General features: G+C 38.2%; 1 protein-coding gene across 1 annotated transcript; it reads left to right on the forward strand.

The window, feature by feature from the left end:
* The first annotated feature begins 968 nt into the window (after positions 1-968).
* pipox (pipecolic acid oxidase) lies at positions 969-22,518 on the forward strand. Its single transcript, XM_079823593.1, has 8 exons — positions 969-1,364; positions 1,997-2,145; positions 4,668-4,881; positions 8,207-8,389; positions 9,923-10,075; positions 11,373-11,522; positions 17,228-17,303; positions 21,145-22,518. The coding sequence occupies exons 1-8, from the start codon at positions 1,257-1,259 to the stop codon at positions 21,273-21,275; spliced, it is 1,164 nt and encodes a 387-aa protein (XP_079679719.1). The 5' UTR covers positions 969-1,256; the 3' UTR covers positions 21,276-22,518.
* Positions 22,519-22,804: the final 286 nt, after the last annotated feature.

Here is a 22,804-nt window from a genome sequence, read left to right on the forward strand (position 1 = left end):
CAAAACAAGTAGGCCTACACTTTTGAATTATGTAAAATTATATTTGGGTTAAAAATTATTTCGTTTTTATTAGTTAAATCAGGATGCAACAAACTAAAATCATGGCAATAAGCATCATTATTAATAAAAACACATTGTAACCTTTATTGTAACGTTTTTTTAGTAGAACATAGTATACAACTTAGTCCATTCAAAATCTGTACAAAAATGCGTTCTTAGGCTTGTTTGAGTTGAGCGAAATCTGCGCAGAACCGATCACCGGTGATCAGCGCGAGATGCATTCCGGTTAGAAAAGTGTCCGAGGGCGGTCCGCCTTGCTCTGATGTCATGCCGACGTATGTCAAAAAACTCTCGCGAGCGAAAGGCGGATGTGTCGGATTCTGCAGTTGAGCGCAGCTGCTCTCCACCGACTGCGCTGAGCAAAAGCATGATGGGAAACGACTTCCTGACGACACAGCTTAATGCTTATTGGTTTAAACAACCGTGATGTATGGTTCTTTTTAAAAATGTTTGATTTTAAAACTCTGATATCATGTTTTTTGGTGTGAATATTCCCAAACTCTCTAAAAAAGGCGATCTCTCTGTGGGTTATGTGATTGTTGTCATATTATATATATATATATATATATATATATATATATATATATATATATATATATATATATATATATATATATATATATATATATACAAACATGTATGTAGGCCTAATTAAAGTAAAATGATTGATAAACACGTCTTTCGAATGGAAATAAATAACAAAAACTTTGGGTGTCTTGTTCATAATATTTATTTTCATATAAAAGTAACAGAAATTAAATTACATCCAGTTTATCAGCAACAAAGCGCACGAGTGTGAATCCCGCGATATCCGCCTTTGATCTCGCAGGTGTCGGATCCACTACGAGAAGAGAGAACTGTCCGTCTTGCCTGCACTTTTTTCACTCCTCCCCTCACTGCAGCCGCCTAGTCTCGGCTGAACTGCAGGCGAGGCGAGGCGCATCTCAAACAAGCCTCTTGTCTTTTTATACGCCATGGGCGTTTTTACTGTACGTCATGACGTATAGCGGTTCTGGGTGGGGGGGGCTCTCCATTCATCACTAAAACTTTAGTGTACTATAAAGCCAGAAGGCGAACGGTTCGTACGTTCAGCTGATCATGGTTACATAAGTGAAACCGGAGAACTTTGAACTACGAAAAGTAGGTCACGGAAACTTCATCGTGAAGAATATCACGAGAGAGAACTAAAGCTGGAAATGTCGTCTGAAGTGTACGACTGTATCGTCATTGGCGCAGGGATCCAGGGGTCCTGCACTGCCTATCAGCTGGCCAAAAACAAGCAGAAAACTCTACTGCTGGAGAAGGTCGGTTACAGCATGATTTGCAGACATATTCATTCCCAAATGACAGCATAAGACAAATGCTAGAAAGTACATGTTTAATCGTGTCAAGGCAGAATACTCACCTAAGGAAATTGTAAGACAGCATTCATTTTTGCATATAACATTTGCGACCCTGGACCACAAAACCATTCATAAGGATTTTTTTTTTTAAATTGAGATTTACACATCATACATAAATAAGCTTTCCATTGATGTATGGTTTGTTAGGATATAGGACAACATTTGGCCGAGATATAACTATTTGAAAGCTGAGGGTGCAAAAAAATAAAAAATTGCCTTTAAAGTTATCCAAATTAAATCCTTAGCAATACATATTACTACTAATAATAAAAATTTACAAAATATCTTCATGGAACATGATCTTTACTTAATATCCTAATGATTTTTTGGCATAGAAGAAAAATTTATAATTTTCACCTGTACTATGTATTGTTGGCTATTGCCACAAATATACCCGTGCGACTTATGACTAGTTTTGTGGTCCAGGGTCACATTTGGACTCTACTGTTGTTGTTGTTTTTGTTTTTTATTAAAACAAGGCAATGCACATCCAGTGGGATTATGGTGTTCTTTGAATTCCCCCTTTTCCCCAGTTTGTTCTGCCCCACTCCAGAGGGAGCTCTCATGGCCAGACCAGGATCATACGGAAAGCCTATGAGGAAAATTTCTACATACAGATGATGCAGGAAAGCTATGAGCTCTGGGCTCAGCTTGAGGAAGAAGCAGGTGTTGAGCTGTACAGGTGAGTGCGTGTAAGCGTCTAAGGAAAAATGATGACATTTTCTTTCCCCTATGCAACATGTAGACGCTGTACATTCATCGAAACTTTTCATAGCTCTCACCATAACTTTAAGGGAGCGTTTTCATTCTAGTCCCTGAGCATCACCCGCAGACTATGGTGCACACTTGTTTTTCCAGTGTCTGAGAGGTGTAATGGATCACAAGTGGATCAAGCCCACTCAGCCTTGATGCAGAATCAGTGGCCTTCCTCTTTCAGTCGCCGCTATCCATCTCAGCTCTCTGACGGATGGGTCCTGATGAGAGGCCACCTGTGCCCTTGAGCATCTCAGAGACTGCAGGGCAGGGACTGAAAAATGGGTGGAAGGTTTTGAAGAATGCTGGATTTGTTCCTTTCTTCTTATATAGATATGTGCACTACTTAGATGGCACCTGCTTTCCAAACTTAGTGTTCACTTAGGTGGGAGTGTCTGTTGGGTGAGGGTATTATGCAAAGATAATTGCGCTGGATGCGTGTGTCACAAAACCCATCAGTGTCTTCCAACAGTGTCTTCCACTCAGTGTTCAGTGTCTTCCAACAGTTTAAAAACTATTAAGCAAAGTGCGGTTTTGGACAATAAATCTGTATAATTTTTTGGAGTAAATGTAATAAAGTGGATTGCGATTATCATTTAAGACCAGCAGTTAATTATTTTCTTTTTAAATGCATATGGCAACAATGGCAATCAGCATTAACTTAAATGGAAATATTCACTTTTTTAAACTAAATATATTAAACTTTTGGGGTTTAAATCTTTTTGAAATAAGTATCTGATTTTCACCAAGGCTGCATTTATTTGATCAAAGATACAGTAAAAACAGTAATATCATGAAATATTATTACAATATAAAGTAGTGTTTTATATTTAATATACAGCATTTTAAAAAGTTTATATATTTTTAAATGTACAGTAATTTATTCATGTGAAGGCAAAGCTAGGCAGCAGCTATGCTTTAGTGTCACATGATCCTTCAGAAATCAATTTAATATGCTGATTTCTCAAGAAACATTTATTACTATTATCAATGTTGAAAACTGTTGTACTGCTCGATATTTTTGTGCAAAATCTTGTAACATTATAAATGTTTTTACTTTCACTTTTAATCTATTTAATGCATCCTTGCTGAATAACATATAAAATCTTACTGACCCCAAACGTACACATCAAAGTCAGTTGTTATTTTCTGAAGATTAGTCCTATTGATTAATATCGGCACACCTTTATAGATTTACTGTTTGCCAGTTAAGGTTATTATGCATTAGACCAACTAGAAAACAGTTTAAAGATGCTTTATTATAATCCTAGTCATAGTATGTATTGAATTCACTATTGTCATAGTGTGTGTTGTCCATTTATCATTGCAAAGTCCTCACAAAATCATATGGATTTATGCTGATATTGTGCAAAACCCTAGGGTGCACAACATTGCATAGGGTGCTTCCAAATACTACAATATTATGCATATAATTAAGAGATTGAATTAATTAAGGTGAAGATCATATCTGACACTATTACAGTTGCTGTTCTGACTCTTTGTTTTGATTAATTTTCTTTTTACATCAGATGTGATGCCAGCAGCTTGAACCACCAACTGTTATTTTACCCAGAGAGCTGCCAAAAAGATCAAATTCATAATAAAGCTGTGACAGACAGCACAATGATAAATTTAGCTTTAGCTAAAGTGTGCAACCAAGGTCAAAATAAACGGGGATTCTGCAATTACAGACGTTCCTAACTAGACTGCATTAGATAGAACCCGGAGGTAGTTAAAAACAGGCAATTTTAAGGTTGTGTAAAAGAATTCTATGCATATTTGATTAGGTCAGTATTAAAATGACAAAGTTAAAGTACATTTTTGAAACACTATCCACCGGTTTCACAGACAAAAACTGAAAGCAACTTGCACTGATCTTAAAAATGTCAGTTCCATTTTTTTATCTCAAGATGCACACCAGTAATGTTTTTCCTTCGGGAACGTTTTATAAAAGCTACTTAAATGTCCTAATTGAACTAAGGCCTAAAAAAGGATCTTGACCCACCATGATCTAACTTACCATTTTTGCTAATAGGGATAAAGGGCATTGACAAACATGACATTGAGTCTTTCTTTCAGTGTCCCAAATCAAACACACACACGCAGTGGGGGATTCAGTCACAAAAATCTCTGATGAATGACTTGGACCTGTGAACTCGTGCTGCCCATGCATCATGATGGCTGGCAGATGAAGCAGGCCTTGAAAAACAGTATCCACAGAAAACAGCACGACCATCTATCACACATTGTTGATTTAAAACCTGTGTTCCCAACCTCTCATCTATAGTGCCATAACTCCTCACATTAAGACACCTGCATCACAAGCAGGCGCATATGGCACTTTGCACAATTTACACATGCCTCAAAGCCTAAAAAGCCTACTTCCTCCTAAATCAAGGTGCAGCTGTTCAACATGGACATGTAAATCGTCTTATGCACTTCCCTTCGCAGGCGCACAGGCCTACTGGTTATGGGTCCAGAGAACGGCGAGGGTTTCTCCCGCCTAAAGGCCACGATGCAAAGGCACAAGATTCCCACAGTAGTTTTGAAGAAGCAGGAGTTCAGCCAGCACATTCCCAATGTGAATCTCACCGATGGGAACGGAGCTCTGATTGACACCCTTGCCGGCGTGCTGTATGCGGACAGAGCCCTCCGAGCTGTACAGGTCAGCTGATCATATACACTACAGTACAAAAGTTTAGGGTCTGTTTTGCAAGAAATTGATACTTTTACCCCTGGTTTCACAGACAAGGCTTAAGCTAGTCCCAGACTAAAATGCATGTTTGAGCTTTTTTAACTGAAAGCAACATGCACACATATTTTAAGATATGTCAGTGCAAGTTGTTCAAACATTCATTTTAGTCTGGGACTAGCTTAAGCCTTGTCTGTGAAACCGGAGGAGAATGTTACAAAAGATTTTTATTTGAAAGAAATGCTGTTCTTTTGAACTTTCTATTCATAAGAATTCTGAAACAACTTATCATGATTTATGGTCAATGACATGACATATATTTGTGTCCGAATTCATTATTTTCCTTAAAAAATATTTATATATATAAATACATGTCACATATCAAATTGATCTACAATATTTCCTTTATAAGATACTCTTTTTTTTTGTTTTATAATTCAATTGACTTTTTGAGTTGTGGTGTTTCAAAGACCTAAAATGTCAGGTGGTGCGACCAGCAAATTTACATTTAAAAGTATCAATTCCCACTGCAATTGCAAAATGAAGTAAGAAATATAAATGTAAACCATTATATAATGTATACAAATAATAAAATAAAAATAAAAACTCCTTATGGAAAAGTGTCCGTTTATTTGAATTGGACTAAAAGGCAACACATAGAAAAGGGAATTTACCATGTGGTATGCATTTTACAGTGATTTATATGTATATTGTATATGTATATGTAACGATATTCCACTGGAGGCAAGTTGAGAACCCAAGTGCAGTTTATTTACAAGGTGAAACACAGAATCCAATGGTGACTTGAACTGAAACAAACTTGACTAAAAAAAAAAATGACAGACAGACAGACACTCACCAACAGCGGTTACACATAGTAATACTCGACCAAGACACATGGCAAACATGAGGGCTTAAATACACACACTAATGACAAGACAAGTGACACCTGTGAACAGTGATTAAACAATGAACCAATGACAGGACAAGACACAAGATCACGTGAGGGCATGGGAGTCACATGACAATGAAACACATGACAAAACCAGGAAGCTGACAGAACAAGACAAACTTAGAAACATGACAGTAAACATGAACTAAAAACATGAAACATGAACGAACACCAAAACACCCTGTGACAGATCCCCCCCTCTATGGGCGGCCCCTGACGCCCAAACAATACCAAAACACCACTAGCAACAGAGAGTCTCTACAAAAAGTCTTGGGGGGGCGGTCTTGGGGGAGGGATGGTGGGCCAGGCCCGTGCACCGGACCCAGACATGACCTGGACAGGCCTGGGAGCGTGGGCGGACCAGGACCCTGTGGCGTGGGCGGACCAGGACCCTGTGGCGTGGGCGGACCAGGACCCTGTGGCGTGGGCGGACCTGGACCCTGTGGCGTGGGCGGACCTGGACCCTCAGGCGTGGGAGGACCTGGACCCTCAGGCGTGGGAGGACCTGGACCCTCAGGTGTGGGAGGACCTGGACCCTCAGGCGTGGGAGGACCTGGACCCTCAGGCGTGGGAGGACCTGGACCCTCAGGCGTGGGAGGACCTGGACCCTCAGGCGTGGATAGCCATGGCGGCAATGGTAGTTCATCAGGCCATGGCGGTAACGGCAGTTCAACAGGCCATGGCGGTAATGGCGGTTCAGGGGGCCACAGAGGCGTGGCCTTCGTGGCCTCCATGTACCCCTAGCCCAAATCTAAAAATGTCCTTGAGGGCATGGGAGTCACATGACAATGAAACACATGACAAAACCAGGAAGCTGACAGAACAAGACAAACTTAGAAACATGACAGTAAACATGAACTAAAAACATGAAACATGAACTAACACCAAAACACCCTGTGACAGTATATTATTTTAAATGAATATATGGTCGCACCACCTGACATTTTCTGGGTGGTAAAATCAGAAATCTTGATTAATAATAAAGCTGTAAAACCAATGTGAATCAACACCATACATTTTTTGGACATAAAAATGCATTTTAAAACTTATTTGTCATTGACCCTTATACAAAAAAAAAATATTTATAAAGAAAATAATAAAACTATTTTTAATATCTATTATTTATCATGTTTCTTGAGCACCAAATCAGCATATTAGAATGATGAAGGATCATGTGACTCTGTAGACTGGAATAATGATGCTGTAAATTCAGCTTTGCTATCACAGAATAAAAAATAAAAGATATTAAAATAGAAAACAGTTATTTTACATTAATATTTCATTATATTACAGTGTCTGGCTGTATTTTAAGTAAATAATTTATTCTTAGTGCACATAAAAATCTATCAAAAGCATAAAAAGACTTTTTGAACGGTAGTGTAAAGTCTTACTTGTTTTAGTGAATCATATTAAAATATTTATTTAAAGAAATCTCTTGGAGGCTGTTGGAATGTCGCACGTCAATCTTATATTTATACTTGGCAGCTCAAAGCTATCAGATGCTCATCTAATTATGTATGCGAAATGAATACATTTGCAACCATTCCAAAACCCCGCTTTGGACCGATTGTGTTTTATCACATCCTCATAGAAGTATCACTGAAATGTTCTCCTCGTGGGAGCCACTTCATCAGTTTTAGCTCACTGCAGCGGTTGGCAAAGAGGCATACAGACTGAAAAAGGGTTTTGGGTATTATTTAAAGTTTAGACAAGACATTTTATTTGACATTTAGATTCTCTTTTTATGATAAATGCTGTTATAATTACTCAGATTTTCATTTTTGTTGCCAGATAAGAGAATTCAGCTCCGTTAAAGCAATTCAAGTAGTGTGAATTTCGGTGTACTGTGGAAATAAATCTCTTAGTTTGTGACTCCTAAACTTTCAGCATCATTGAGCAATGCTCTTTATGTACATAACTGTACTTCAATGTTGCCTTCACCGTGCTTTTTTTTAAAGCTCTCGAAGATAAGATATGGCTGCAAACTTGCTTGTTAAAGGCTCCTTACACCCTCTCTAGGGAATATGGCCATGCACTTTTATACACAGCGCCTCACTGGATTCAATAAGCTCTGCCTACAGCAGCTACAGAGTGCAGTGATAAGCTCCCTGTTGGCTCTCACTGAGGAAACTCTTTTATTATCTGTTGCCCGAATCTGACCAGCTTTTTCCAGTTTTAACTGATCCCCGTTGACATCTCTCTGTGTCAAACTCAGCCCCTGTTGGATTTTCTGTCATAGATGAGCTGTTTTGAAGAAGCTTTGTCTATGCAGGAAAGTTGAACACACTGTAGTCAGATTGAATTGATTTAAATCTGCTTCTGCATGTGGTGTCTGTGTTCTTTCAGAGGCTCGTTCAGTCCAGTGGGGGTGTGATAAAGGACGGGGAGGAAGTGATTGACATCGAACCTGGTGCCGTGGTCACTGTAACCACAGGCTCTGGAGTCTACAGAGGGAGGAACCTGGTGATCACGGCCGGACCCTGGGCAAACACACTACTGACACACACTGGACTGCAGCTCCCGCTCAAGGTGTATACATCCAGTCATCTTCCTTCATTCATGTACTCACCCTTTTCATTCATTATTCATTCATTCAGCTACTTTCTTTCTTTATTTAATTTACTCACCTACTTTTTTTTCAACCATTCACTTTTCATGCGTCCATGAATTATTCAATTACTTAGCTAATCACATTATATCTTTCATCCATCCATCTATTTTCTCACCTTCTTTTTCTTTCTTCCTTCCTTCCATCCATCCATTATTTCATTAATTATTTCTCACCGACATAATTTCTTTCTTTGTATCCTTCAATTATTCACCTAATCACATAATTTTTTATCTTTCCACCCATCCATTTGTTTTCTTTCTTCACCTACTTACCCCCTTCATTTCGTCTGTTCCCACGTTTACTCACTTTTTCCATCCATCCATTTAATGTTTTTCACCAACATAATATTTCCTTCTTCACCTACTCTTTATATCACCTCTTTGTTTAATCTGTTCATTCATTCTCTTATTTACTCACTTTTCCATCCATCCATTCATTCACCTTCTTCCATCCACCCACTATTTTTCTCACCTATATACTTTTTCTTTCTTTCTTTTTCTTTCTTTCTTTCTTTCCTCCACCTAATCACATTATCTTTCATTTATCCATCCATTTGTTATATTTCTTTCTTCAGCTTCTTACCCTATTTATTTTTCTACATAATTTCTTTCTTTGTTTCTTTTAATTATTCACCTAATCACATTATTTTTCATCTATCTATCCATTCACCTTCTTCCATCCATCCATCCACCCACTATTTTTCTCACCTATATACTTTTTTCTTTCTTTCTTTCTTTCTTTCTTTCTTTCTTTCTTTCTTTCTTTCTTTTCACCTCTTTGTTTAATCTGTTCATTCATTCTCTTATTTACTCACCTATATACTTTCTTTCTTTCTTTCTTTCTTTCTTTCTTTCAAGGCATCATGGAACAATATATCATGTGTGAAATGTCTGGGTTTGGAAAACAGGTTCTGAAAAATGGAAGCTTGGGAATATATAAAGCATATTGTCTACCAGCCATAGCTAGTGAAACACACACAGCCACATATAGATTGATCTGGATTACACCCCTGGGCAGAATGAAAAGTGAGTTATTTGTGAATGTACAGAAACCACCCTATACTCACCTCCCAATCCTATAAACAGCTCCCAGAGACTCCAGTCCACAGAGATCTCTTATGTGTCACATGCCACGGGAGAAGTGATGGAAAAAGTATTCTGTGTTAGTTAAACTCCGAATTGGACCTAGAATTGGAATTGCATTTTTCAGGATAGCACAGGCTTGAAAGTCTGCGCTTGGGTGAGCACGAAAATACATGAGCAATGAATTTGTGCACTGGTGAATTTTTATGGTCTCTGAATGAGAAGACAGGCTGTGGACTATTCTGAGCTACTGATTCCTTATTACATTTACCCTGATGTGAGTTCAATATCAATGTTTATATTAATTTTGAATTAACATGCCCCAGTGCTGTTTTTTATCTTTAATTTGGATCATTTCTTTCTGTGCAGGTTGTAAAGATTAATGTATGCTACTGGAAGGAGAAGATCCCAGGCACCTATAGTGTCGGCCAGCGTTTTCCATGTGTTTTACAGATGGAGCCGAAAGAAGGGGAATATGACATTTACGGCCTCCCGTCCAATGAGTATCCAGGACTAATGAAGGTGAGTGACAGGAGGGTTGCTGTTTTTAAAAGAACAGGTTTGGTTGGAGCCACAGCCAAGTGGTTAGTGCTCAGGTTGAAGTCTGGCTAAAACTATTAATAATAGTTTCCATTCAATGAAATAAAGCTGAAATATAAAAATGACATGAACAACTTAAAAGAAAAAGAAAATTGGCTACTGAGATATCTTAGATAAGACTAAAACTGAAATAAAAAATAAATTAAGGCTAAATATAAAAACATAAAATGAAACTAAAATGTAAAAAATGAACATAAAAGCTAATTTAAAATATTAATACATACTATAATAGTATATAAATAATACAAAAATAACTGATTCCTGTTTCACAAAAAAAAAAAATCTTACATCTAAAAATCTTAAAACTAAATCTTTAGGGACCGTTCACACAGAACGTGTTTTTTCCATTGCACTGCGTTACTTTTCTATTGTTTTCAATGTAAACATGCACTAGACGCGTTTGACCGTTGCACTCGCGTCTAACATCTTTTTTGTCTAAAAATGTGCCACTCAAGTTAAAAGTTGTTCAAATTTGAAAAAACTCATCTCAAGAGCTTGTGGTGTTTTTTTTCTTTCGTTCCACTGACCTGTGTTTCTTGTTTTTAACTGCAAAAACACATTCTGTGTGAATGGCCCCTTAGCCTGCTCTTTGTGTTCCATGTTGTCTCATGCTCTATTCGTCCTGTGTTTTTAAATAAAAAAGCACTTCTCCTTGGCAACAATAGATATAGCTTAAACCACCATATCAATATGTACCACAGACCAGTGCATTAATGTAACCGCCTGCCCACATCTCATGAAAAAGCCGCAGAGATTCAACACAATTGAATCTCATAATTGATAGTTTTCATCCTTTGTTAATTAATCCACAATTCACTCATGCATCAATACTGTACACATCCCCACTCAGAGAGCTTTTAGAGAATCCGTGATTCTATAGCTCTCCGAATGGATAGACGGTCCTTGATGCTTTTACAGAAGAAGAGAAGCAGCACTCTCCTCTGGTCTATGTTCTCCCGGTACTAATGGCTCTGTTTCAGCATGCGGGAGAGCCCAGCAGGAGTCTTCAGTCTCATCACACTTAGCAAGCCTGAATGGGAGAGCACAGATGGCTGTGTCATGTTAGATGCATTATGTCTGCTCTAGACGCTGGAGCCTGGCTTCTGCACGTATATCTGCTGCTCCTCCAAGCATGCCGAGCAGTGGATCACAGATCCGTAATGTATCATAGGTCAGTTTGGCTTTATGGATCATAGTGTGCGTGCATGTGTCTGAGCAGGTGTGTTACCACATGGGCAGCGAGACTGAACCGGATGAGCGAGATAAACAGACGGATAGAGGGGACATCGATATTCTCATGCGCTACGTCACCCGCTGTCTCCCTGGGCTGGTGCCAGTGCCTGCTGTGGTGGAGAGCTGCCTGTACACGGTGAGTGACTTCATTGCCTGTCCTTAGGTGCCGTCACCGATCTGCCACTGTGTGTCCCAGACCAAACTTTCTCTCACTTGAGGAGAGAAGGATATTTGAATGCATGACTCATATTTTACTCTGACGTGCCTTTTGATTGAACGGTTGCTGGAATTGAACCAAGCCCTTTATTTCAGTTCTACTTGGGTTTGAAATTGATTTTTTTCTAGACACTTGGAATTACACTGTCTTAATCAGACACAGCCTCATATGGTGAAAAGTGATAAAAGCTATTTCTTTCATGGAAATCAGACTTTTGTCTTTTGTCCTAAAGACCACGACAGGATATTTTGTGGGATGCTTGATTTCTTTTTCTAAGGCCCGTTGCCATATTATAGAGCCATCTCACAGTCATATTAGAGTGAACTTCAAAAATGTTTTAACCCCACCCAAACCTATTCTCATTGTAATGCAAAATACCACATTTTAAAGACGAGAGGTCTTTGTTTATTATGAGGAGAGTGTTTTTAAACTTTGAAACTTGCAAAATGTTTTAATGGTACAAAGCATTTAACAGAGCTCCATAATCAAAAAACATATTCTGTTGGATATGCGATGTCACACAGGCAAATACATTTGCATATGACTGCCTCTAGAGCAAGACATCAACAAATAGTCTTACATTATCAAACCTTAAGCCCCACCCACTGACGTTCAGTCATTTAAGGGGTTAACACCTATAATCCCTAAGCACGTTTACATGCACACCAGTACGCTGATAAAAAAAACAGCTTATTGAAATAACCAAGACTACAAGACTTTATCAATAAATCAGGTTATTTCTTGGTAGTGACGTCAAACCTTATAATAATAATAATTTGCATATCTGACTCAGAGTATTTCATTTGTTATGTCAGTGGTGATGTTAAATAAAGCATGGAAAACCAAAGTAGAATTGCAACATGTCAGCAGGAAACTTACGGCTCATATATTATCCTCTCATGCAGTTACAGATGAGAACACTTTTACATTTTTCTGGGTCAAGTAAAAGTCTTGAGTTTGCGATAAATTTCCTCCTCCCTTACTGCAAGACGCTCGCTCTGTCTGGATGCGCTTAAATCCACAGTATGGACGCCTTCCTGTCACATATCACACATGCGCACTTCAAAGCAGGTTAATGCCTTTACATGCTTGGCAAAATCAGCGTAAGGGGCAAAAATCTAGCTGTGACGATCGGTTTATGCTTAAGCCGTTTATGACCTTACTCCGATAAAAGAAAATGGGTTAACGCGTTTACAAGGTCACACGCATTGTCAGCTTATTAAAGGGATATAGTTCACCCAAAAACGAAAATTCTGTCATCATTTACTCACTCTCATGTTGTTCCAAACCTGTATGAGTTTCTTTGTTCTGCTGAACATATAAGAAGATATTTAGAAGAATGTTTGTAACCAAGCCGATAGAGCAACCATTGATTACCATAGTAGGGAAAAAAATACTATGATAGTCAATGGTTGCTCTATCTGCCTTGTTACAAACATTCTTCTACATATCTTCTTATTTGTTCAGCAGAACAACGAAACTCATACAGGTTTGGAACAACTTGAGGGTGAGTAAATGATGACAGAATTTTAGTTTTTGGGTGAACTATCCCTTTAAGCATAATTGGGTTAACGTGCATGTAAACCCACTCTGTCTACACTGGATTCAGAAGTCCATTTAATTTCTGACATTACTTTAGCCTCCTGACAACAGGACAAATGGAAGAGTAAAGAATGTTCTGATTGGCTGTGAATGTTTCACCTCACCCTGCAGATTTACATTCAGGTTGGGACCGACCAATTGCTTGTCGCTTGAAACTTGTCACAACACATCTGGGTGGGTCACAGTGTTAGCCTCTCATTTAAAAGCACAGTATGTAATTTTCACCACTAGAGGTCGCTTATTCAAAACAATAACAAAGGCATAGCTTGATAACGCTGTGAATGAGCGTGGAATCATGAGATTTGGGGGGGGGCAAGAGCTGTGGGAGTGGAATGAGGTTGGTGGAACGAATTCTAATGAGAGACGCCTGCGTGACCGGTCTCGAGTCCCATGGAGGAGCTCCAGAGATTTTATTATGCTGCAGTCGGCTGCTGCCGCTTCTTTTGTTATGTTTATTGAACAATTAAAGTTGCAGGTTCCCTCCTCCGTCTTCCCTGAACTTTAACTTTGTTACAGTTACATTTGATCACTTAAAATCACATTATTGTATTTCAAAACTAATGAAATAGCTGCAAGTGCTGTATTACTACTCATACAGATCACTTTATTTGACAAATTAATATTGGGGCTGTAACTCAACGCTGTTTTACTTGGTTAAAACAATCTTACTAAAAATATATTTGAGCGTGTTGAAAGTTATGTTATAACATTCCTCTACTTGTTGCACATTGCAGTAAGCTAGATCGATATTAGAATATAATTTTAAAGGGATAGTTCACCCAAAAATGAAAATTAGCCCATAAATTACTCACCCTCAAGTCATCCTAGGTGTATATGACCTTCTTCCAAGCCTGCAGCGCTCCTGTGAGAAACTGAAGCTTCCGCGCCTCGGTCGCCCCCCGGTGACTGGTCCCAGTATAGCTCCTAAACCCCACCCCTCCATGTATTTGAATGGAGAGCGAGACACACTAAACAATTCAATTACACTTCAAATAATTGTTTCCTAAAGATGGTTTCTGTCATTTTAGGCAGTTTTTATTAAGATGATTTCATTTCAAGTGTTCGTTTTAGTTTAGTTTTAGTGAGTTATGTGATGCTATAAAAACGGGGGGTGTGACGTCATGATTGACAGCTGAGATTGACGGCTTCTCTGAGTGAAGTTGTAACTGAGGCACTAACGGACTTTTTTCGGGATTTTAGGGAGAAGATTGGAGCTTTAGCTTTAATTTCTAAATTTCTATAACTGTTTATTTCACACCAACATAATTAATTGTTATGCATCTGTGAGAGTGTGGGCGGGCTTTTGATAATCGCGCCTCTACTTCCTGTGCTCTACTGCGCAACACCGGTCCCGAGATCGCTACTGCGCAGACTCGGTCCCAAGATGTCAGCGCCGTGAGCGGGCCTACGAAAGCTTCAACTATGGTCAGCGGAAGTCAATGAAGTTGCGTCGTCCATATTTTTTTACGGTCTATGCATTCTTCTTTCAGACTAATAACATCGGAGTTATATTACAAAAGTCCAGGCTAATCCAAGCAATAGAATTGGATTTATAGTTGCTCTGTTTTTGAATCCATAAAAAGTGCTTCTGCCCATCAAATAACGTGCTCCACGTGGCTCTGGGGTGTTAATAAAGGCCTTCTGAAGCGAATCGATGCGTTTGTGTAAGAAAAATATCCATATTTAAAACTTTATCAAGTAAACTGTCGGCCGACCGCCTTCCCTGTTCAATTTATGGAAAAATTGTTGAAAGTTCACCTGCCGATCGAAAGACTAACGCGACCAGGTAGGCTCGTCATGACGTCACGTACGCATCTTGAGTTTCACTTTCAAAATTCAACACTTTTCCACGGAAGGCGGTCGGCTGAAAATTTACTTGAAAGAAGAATGTCATATACACCTAGGATGACTTGATGGAGTAAATTATTGGCTAATTTTAATTTTTGGCTGAACTATCCCTTTAACAAAAGCTGGATGACTTGGGTTGCTAAATAGCATGCAATTCATTTTAAAATATATTGTATGGTAGAGAAAATGCTGTATTAATGTTACTAAAAATAAAGCTCTTTCTGATTATGCTATGTTAGCAACAAAATAGTGTTGTCTCTGAAGCATGGTACTGTAAGATTACAAATGTATTAATTTTTGAAATATATTGTGGTACAGTTTAAGGCAAAGATTGACTTCATTCTAACATGATCAAGTTAATCAGCCCATGGGTTGGAGACATTAAGTCTTTTGTCTTTATGCACCTCCTGACCATTTAGCATAACAAGCTCAGAGCACAATATCGTTTGGCTGATTGGTATTAGGATTAGTGATACTCTGTCTGGGCGGTTTTTCCCAAAACTTGTATCTTCCCGGCCAGTTCCTGTTCTCTTCATTGTAAGTAATATGAGCACCATTTGTCTTTAATGGCTCTGGGATGGCTCTTGGAATTGGAGTTCCTGGCCAGTATCAGCATGCAAATAGTTATGCTGATTCAATGGGACTGGTAGGGCTTTCATAGTAGGGTGGGTCCTTTTACCTATACAACATTTGCATTGTATTGTTCAGAGTGTCTCCTCCCCTGCTGTATAATCCCTCCTCCTGAAATGTAGATAAATTCCTTTAGTTAGACTTGAGACTTGATGACCTCAGCGCAAAGACAGCACGTTTTTCTCAATAAAGAATCCTGCTGAAAAAACCTATCCAAGTTCTCCTGGTCTCTACTTCAAGAAACAAAAGAAGTTCACAACAGTACAAACATGGTCCTCATGGTAAATCAAGAAAACGAGATCCCAACAATAAGACTAACCGTGTTGACCTATATAACAATGATTAGATTTCTGGTATTGTTGAAAAACATTGTTCTCAAAGTCAACAAAATATATATATATATATATATATATATATATATATATATATATATATATATATATATATATATATATATATATATATATATATATATATATATATATATATATATATATATATATATATATATATATATATATATATATATATATATATATATATATATATATATATATATATATATATATATATATATATTTTGTTGACTTAAATTCTGTCAGAGCAGGTTTTCATTTTTAACATCTGCATGACCAAGCAAAGTTTCCATCCAGATGGGGAAATGAAAAAATCATTCAAACACAGCTTACAATCACATCAAACATGAAAAAGGACAACGATGATGCAACACAACCTAAATCCTTTATAAACTGCCCTTGACTGCCCTGTCAGGAGATCTGCAGAACGCCGGTGAGCACACAGAGATAAAGTTCAGTATTAAAGCAAGAAACTGAGTGGAACCGTATAAAGCAGTTACCTAGAAGCATTCTGCACAGAGCTGTCGTTTTCGATACAATCTACAGAACAACATCTCAGTCAGCCAACCACAGTATCGATTATTTTCATACTTCAAAGGAAAAATATACAAGCGGCTCAAAATGAATCAAAGCAATCATTTCTGCTGAACCGGTCTCTGTTTGTAGTAATCAGAAATTACATTTGTTTAGGACGAAGCGAAAAAGCGTCTTTAGAGACGAAACAACTTTTTTACACTACTGTTCAAAAGTTTGGGGTCTGTAAGATGTTTTTTTTTAATTGATACAGTAAAACAGCTAAAATAACAGATCAGTTTTCTATTTGAATATATTAGCATCATTACTCCAGTCTTCTGTGTCACATGATCCTTCAGAAATCATTCCAATTTGATCAATTTATTAAAAAAAATTCCTTGCTGAATAAAAGTATTAATTTCTTTCAAAACAACCTTTGAACGGTAGTGTACTGTACGATGAAGAAGTTAAAGTAAATGTTTGCGATTCCTCAGTTCATTAGCAATTTCAGGCATGTAGTGGCTTATCTCTTAAGCTTTAATTTTTAAGTTCAGTTCAAACAGCGCTCATAATTCATGCCGTGCGCATGTTCAGAGTACGAAAAGGTCAAATATTTGCAGAAATAATTACAATCTAGACTTGATGTTTAACATTCCCCTGCTTCGTTGTTTGTAGGTCACACCAGACCACCACTTTGTCCTTGATTCCCACCCAACCCACGGCAACATCATCATCGGTGCTGGATTCTCGGGTCAGTATACAAGCTCTAATGAACTCTGTACACTCGTGTCCCTGTAAAACACAGACACACAGTCACATAGACTCAGAGAGGTGTCTTAACTTTTTAATGAGGGAACGGAACAGGGCGCTGGTGAAGGACAGGAAGCGAAGCCCCCAGTGCGGGGGTCTTTTATCGTTTAATTAAAGGCGGTTGCTGGTTCCCCAGGCTCCTGCATGCTCCCGAACCCGCCTCTCAGGGGGCCAAAGGGTTCACCTGGCATTTGTTCCATCTGTTCACATCACCTCCTCCTTAGACTAATTATGGGGCTAATTAAATTCCGCTGGTAATCACTTCAGAGAAGCGCTGGTTAGCAGCACGGGGCGCGGATAGTGGCGTTTGGTGGAAGAAGGGGTTAGGAAGAGAGATACTGTACAGCTGAGCGGTACTGTGTAGCTATTCATCTTGTGATGCATTGTCCTCAGTTAAAGGAGCTGCTCTGGAGGTGTCACAGGAAGCATTGTGTGGTTGCCTCACTGTACCGGTACCGTCCCATTGCTCTGGCACATCGCACGCTAATGATTTATGACATATATTCTTCTGCCTTAATAATACATTACGACTCTGATAGGAGCAGAGGAATACTCACTATTAACCTCTCCCTGCCTCTTCTCATTTTATTGTCTGCCATAATGACAGCGTTTCGCCTTCCCGCTGCTCTCCTGCCCTCAGCGCAGCTGTTGTATTTGCAGCTTGGGAAAAACGAAAAGGGTGCGAATTGGATCCGTTTCAGGGGCAAACACACAGAGCACAGAGCTTGGGTGGGAAGTTGCCCTTCTTTCCACTCGGAATTTGTCTCAAGCCAAGCTTCGAGCTCAAGGCCCTCCGGTTGCCATGGATACCCAGTCACATCAGTGGGGTTTAAGCAAGAACAGAAGACCCTCCACGCGCACATCTGCCGGTCAAAGCCATATCCACTCACAGACCAGCCTTGCAGACTTCAAACAACCACCCAATCCACAAAGGAGCAGAATGCAGTGCATTTTAAACATCTCACCCAGCTCCAGCTCCATCTCCATCTCTTTCTTAAAGCGATAGTTCACCTGAAAATGAAAATTCTCTCATTTACTCACATTTCTTTTAAGGAGCACAAAAAGAATAGATTGTGCAGGTTGTTCTTTTCCATGCAGTTACAATAAACGGGGACTGTAGCTTTTCCAAAAACATGCTAACGTATTTTAAAAGCAAACAGACTGAAATTGAATCATTATTCGCTCATGAGTTGAATTTGAGAATCATGGTTTGATTCATGGTTAGTTTTGTGAACCTAATCAGATTCATTAAAGGTCCCATGGCATGAAAATTTCATTTTATGAGGTATTTCAACATTAACATGAGTTCCCCTAGCCTGATTATTGTCCCCAAGTGGATAGAAATGTTGATCAGTGTAAAACCGAGTTCTGGCTGTCTTTCTCTGCCTTTGAGAAAATGACAGGCCAGACGAGCCAATCCTGAAGTCTCCTGTGTTGACGTCCAAACAGGAACCGTTACCTCCCTTTCCTCCACCCAGAGAATCTGGCACGCCCATGCAAACGCTCGAGAGATCAAGGCTTGTGAACGAGTGAATGCTGGCAGTTTCTCAGTGTTTGGATGAACAAATGAAAACAGAAGTCTTTTTTCAGTTCTTTCTGATCTGTGATCAGTGATTTCTGATGTGTAGCTAATTATTTATTATTCGTGCACACACTGCGGCTTCTCTCTCTCCCGACAGAACGGAGTTTTCTATCTTGTGAGTCCATGTTTTGTAAGTCCTCGTCGCGTCTATCTGTTCTAAAATGTGCATACAGTCGTTTCTGCTCAACATCACCAGAGTAACATATTTAGAGATAAACCTCAAGTAAGGTAAGCGTGAGGGTATCCGGCTAGGCTAGCCAGCTTTCCCCACAATAAACTGGATTACATTCGATTACTGCTGTTGTGTCTTTGTTTGCGCTGTGTAACGTTACTCAATGCTGACACTGACGATTTTCATATGATTGGAACATATCTAAAAATAATGCTATAATCAACACTTACTAATTCGTTCATCTCGCGGTAATGGTACATTGCATGTGTTACAAAGTTGGTAGAATAATGATGAAGACGGACTCGGCGTGACTGGGACTCGTGTTTATTCAGAACTCTCAGATACAAACACAATAAACTTGCGCTGACAGACAGCGCTCTCACAACTCAGTAGTTACTATAAATAACTTTGTTAACAATCGCTCCCATTAGTGATGTCCGGTTCGTGAACTAATCATTCTTTTGAACCGGTTCTTTTTAGTGAACCGAATCAGTTCACCAAATCAGACTGAATCGTTCTAAAGGGTTCGCGTCTCGAGTCAGCGCTGATCCATAATTTACTAGAGTTACTAACTTTCTGACATGACTGACAGCCCCTCCGACTAGAAATAAACTAATAACCTGAAGTATATTCTAGTAACTACAACAGTTCACTGAACTGAGACATGCTGAGAGAACTGATGTGAAGTGAACTCCGGTCCATCCGTCTCTCTGGCAGCAGCTCGTGCCTGGTAGACCTCGTTAAACCACGCCCCCTCCGCTCATTTCGAATGCAAAGATGTCAGCCAATTACAACAGTGGGCGTTTTTACTGAAGTCTCACAGCAGACACGCCTCTTGAAGCAGGGCATTCAGCCACAGGGCAAACAGCAGTATAGAAAAAATGCCTTTTATTTCTAAATTATGACATTTTATGATGTAAAAATCATACTAACAATATAAGTACACCTCAGGAAACATTATAAAATAATAGAAAAATGCCATGCCATGGGACCTTTAAGAAAATATGTTTATTCATCAATAAGATATTATTCTCATTCGCAAAGGGGAGTTAGGATGGAAATCAAGATTTTCAGTAAATATAACTTAAATTTCAGTCTGTTTCTTACAAAACTATGGCTTCAGAAGACTTGGAATACAGTGCATATTTCATTATTTTATTATTGTGCTTTTGAGTTCTTTAAGAAGCTTAAACATCTCTATTCAATGTAATTACATGGAAAATACAGACGAAAGAGCTAATACTTTTATTCAGGTAGGACAGATTGATCAAATGTGACAGTAAATACATTTATAATGTTACAAATTCAATTTATATTTCAAATACATGCTGCTCTTTTGAAATAATCTATTCATTTCAGAATCCTACAAAAATGTAAGCCACATATTAGAATATTTAGCATATTAGAGTTTCTGTAGGATCATGTGACAGTGACACTAAAGACTGGAGTAAAAATTCAGCTTTAATTTACTTTTTTTTTTAAATATATTTATACATTTACTGCAGCCTTAGTGAACATAGACTTCATATAAAAACATTGAAAGATCTTACTGACCCCAAACCTTTGAACAGTAGTGCATATTATTCCAAATTTCTGAATGAAAGGTGGGTATGGAATGACAGGTGAGTGAGTAATAATGACAGAATTATCATTTTAAGCTTAAGCTATCTATTTAACACAACAGAAAAGTCTGTGATAGGGGCTTTTTCTTCAATAAAGGAGAGCAGCTTTCTTAATTTACTGTACCATTTTGCCAAAACCCACCCAAAAGAAATGAATGTTCATGATAGTGGGTGTGATAGTGCCAGCATGACTGCGTTTTTTTCGCTCCCTCTATGCTCTCTCATGCAAAGGCTTTCTGAGTCAGACAATGGACGACAGATAATGGCTATTTATAGAGGGCCGTTGTGCATTTCCGTGAGGTGCGGTTCTTTTACCCCAGTGGATTGAATGAATGTAAACTCCATCCTATGATGATTCACCTCTCAGTAAATTTGATTTTTTTTCCCCCTCATTTTTTCTCCACAGGCCATGGCTTCAAGTTCGGCCCTATCATAGGGAAGGTGCTCTCTCAATTGGCCATGGGGCAGGTTCCCTCACACGACCTCTCACCTTTCCGTATTGAACGTTTCCAGTCCCACGCCAGATCTTCACTTTAAGTCCAAGACCCCAATGACAAATCTACATTTAAAATAATAAAACAGAATGTTTATGTCTGAATAACTGTGCTAATTAACCAAGATCACTGTAAGCTGTGGTCACCGTGATTTAGCCAAATAAGACATGTTGACAAATTTTGTTGATCCTGGAACATTCCTTTCGGAAAAATGTTTAGTCCTAACCCTATCCCTACCCCTAAACCTAACCCTACCCATAACATTTCCCAAAAATCAGAGGGAGATGCAGTGAATAACACTGATGTAGAATAACCCAACTCTGGTTGTAAACCTAAACTTGACATAAACTGTAAACTCAAATCTCTCAAATCTGATTGGTTGATTGGAAAGATGTTGATCCAGGAACACATTGTACTTGGTGAAATCACATTCACCAAAGAGGTGTACATACAAAATACACGTTTTTTCTAATTGTTCAGTCTCAAGTTAACATGAGACTAAAAATGATCTTAAGTATACGACTTGCAAATAGTTCGTTTTTATTATTTTAACAGGTTAAGAAGCTGACTTCTGCCACCTTATTTTATCACAACTTGTGAAATGATAAAACAAAGTACTATATAGGCTATATATAGATACAAAGATTGTGTTAATTTTGTTCCTAAGCAATAGCCAATTTTTAAATAGTTTCTATGGTCAGGGTGAGTCAAATTTTTTCACATTTTGTATTTTGCTCATTAAATATTTCAAAAAGAGTAGGGTTTGTGGGTTTTGTAACCATTATTAATGATTTAATGTTTGCGAATAAAATTTATGTCAGTCATCAATTAAAACATTTACATAATTAAATTAAAAAGTAATCGATTACTTGTTTTTTGTGTTTGTTTACTTGACTCTGGGTTCTTATAGTTAACTAAAACCCTTAAAAAACATTTTTGTTGTTTGAAATAAACATTAAATGAAATAAAATGTTTATTTTTATTTAATCATTACTCATTTCATCTGGTTTAACTTGATGTACTAAAACAACTACAAAACTAATAAAAATAAAAAGTCAAACAACACAATTACTAAAACTTGGAAATGGAAAATAAAAAATCATTGGAAATATCAATAGAAACTGTAATGGTATCTTAATTATACTGAAATAACACTGACTCGACTACAAATTTCTCTGAAAAAGATCTGAATGCAAAAATATGGATTATATATTATACCACCCTAAATGTGATTATATGTAATGTGATTAACCATTTTCTAATAAAAATAAAATGAAAAACCTGTCTGTCCAGCCTCATCATCTTCTTCTGTATCGCAGTATTATTGAACCAGTTCTTCTGTATGGTGCCATCTGTTTTTTGATATGCTTTCAGTCACTAAAAAGCACAAACTTGTAAAGCTATTGATGTTGCTACTTCCAGTTTATCTGACTGTGTTAAGCCATTCATGATCCGTAAAGTGTTGACAATTATGCATGATTCTGATCATCCACTTCATCAATATTTTACCCCCCTCCCTTCTGGCCGTAACTTAAGTACAGCATACCCATGTGTAGAAAGGTCCGTTATAGT

The sequence above is a fragment of the Gobio gobio genome (assembly GCF_949357685.1).
Source record: "Gobio gobio genome assembly, chromosome: 8".
Classification (NCBI taxonomy): Eukaryota; Metazoa; Chordata; class Actinopteri; order Cypriniformes; family Gobionidae; genus Gobio; species Gobio gobio.

Excerpts from the sequence above, each read along its gene's own strand:
- pipox (XM_079823593.1), top strand. The coding sequence starts at position 1,257 with ATGTCGTCTGAAGTGTACGACTGTATCGTCATTGGCGCAGGGATCCAG. Across the intron at positions 11,523-17,227 it reads TGGAGAGCTGCCTGTACACG|GTCACACCAGACCACCACTT; the intron begins GTGAGTGACTTC and ends CGTTGTTTGTAG. Across the intron at positions 17,304-21,144 it reads CATCGGTGCTGGATTCTCGG|GCCATGGCTTCAAGTTCGGC; the intron begins GTCAGTATACAA and ends TTTTCTCCACAG.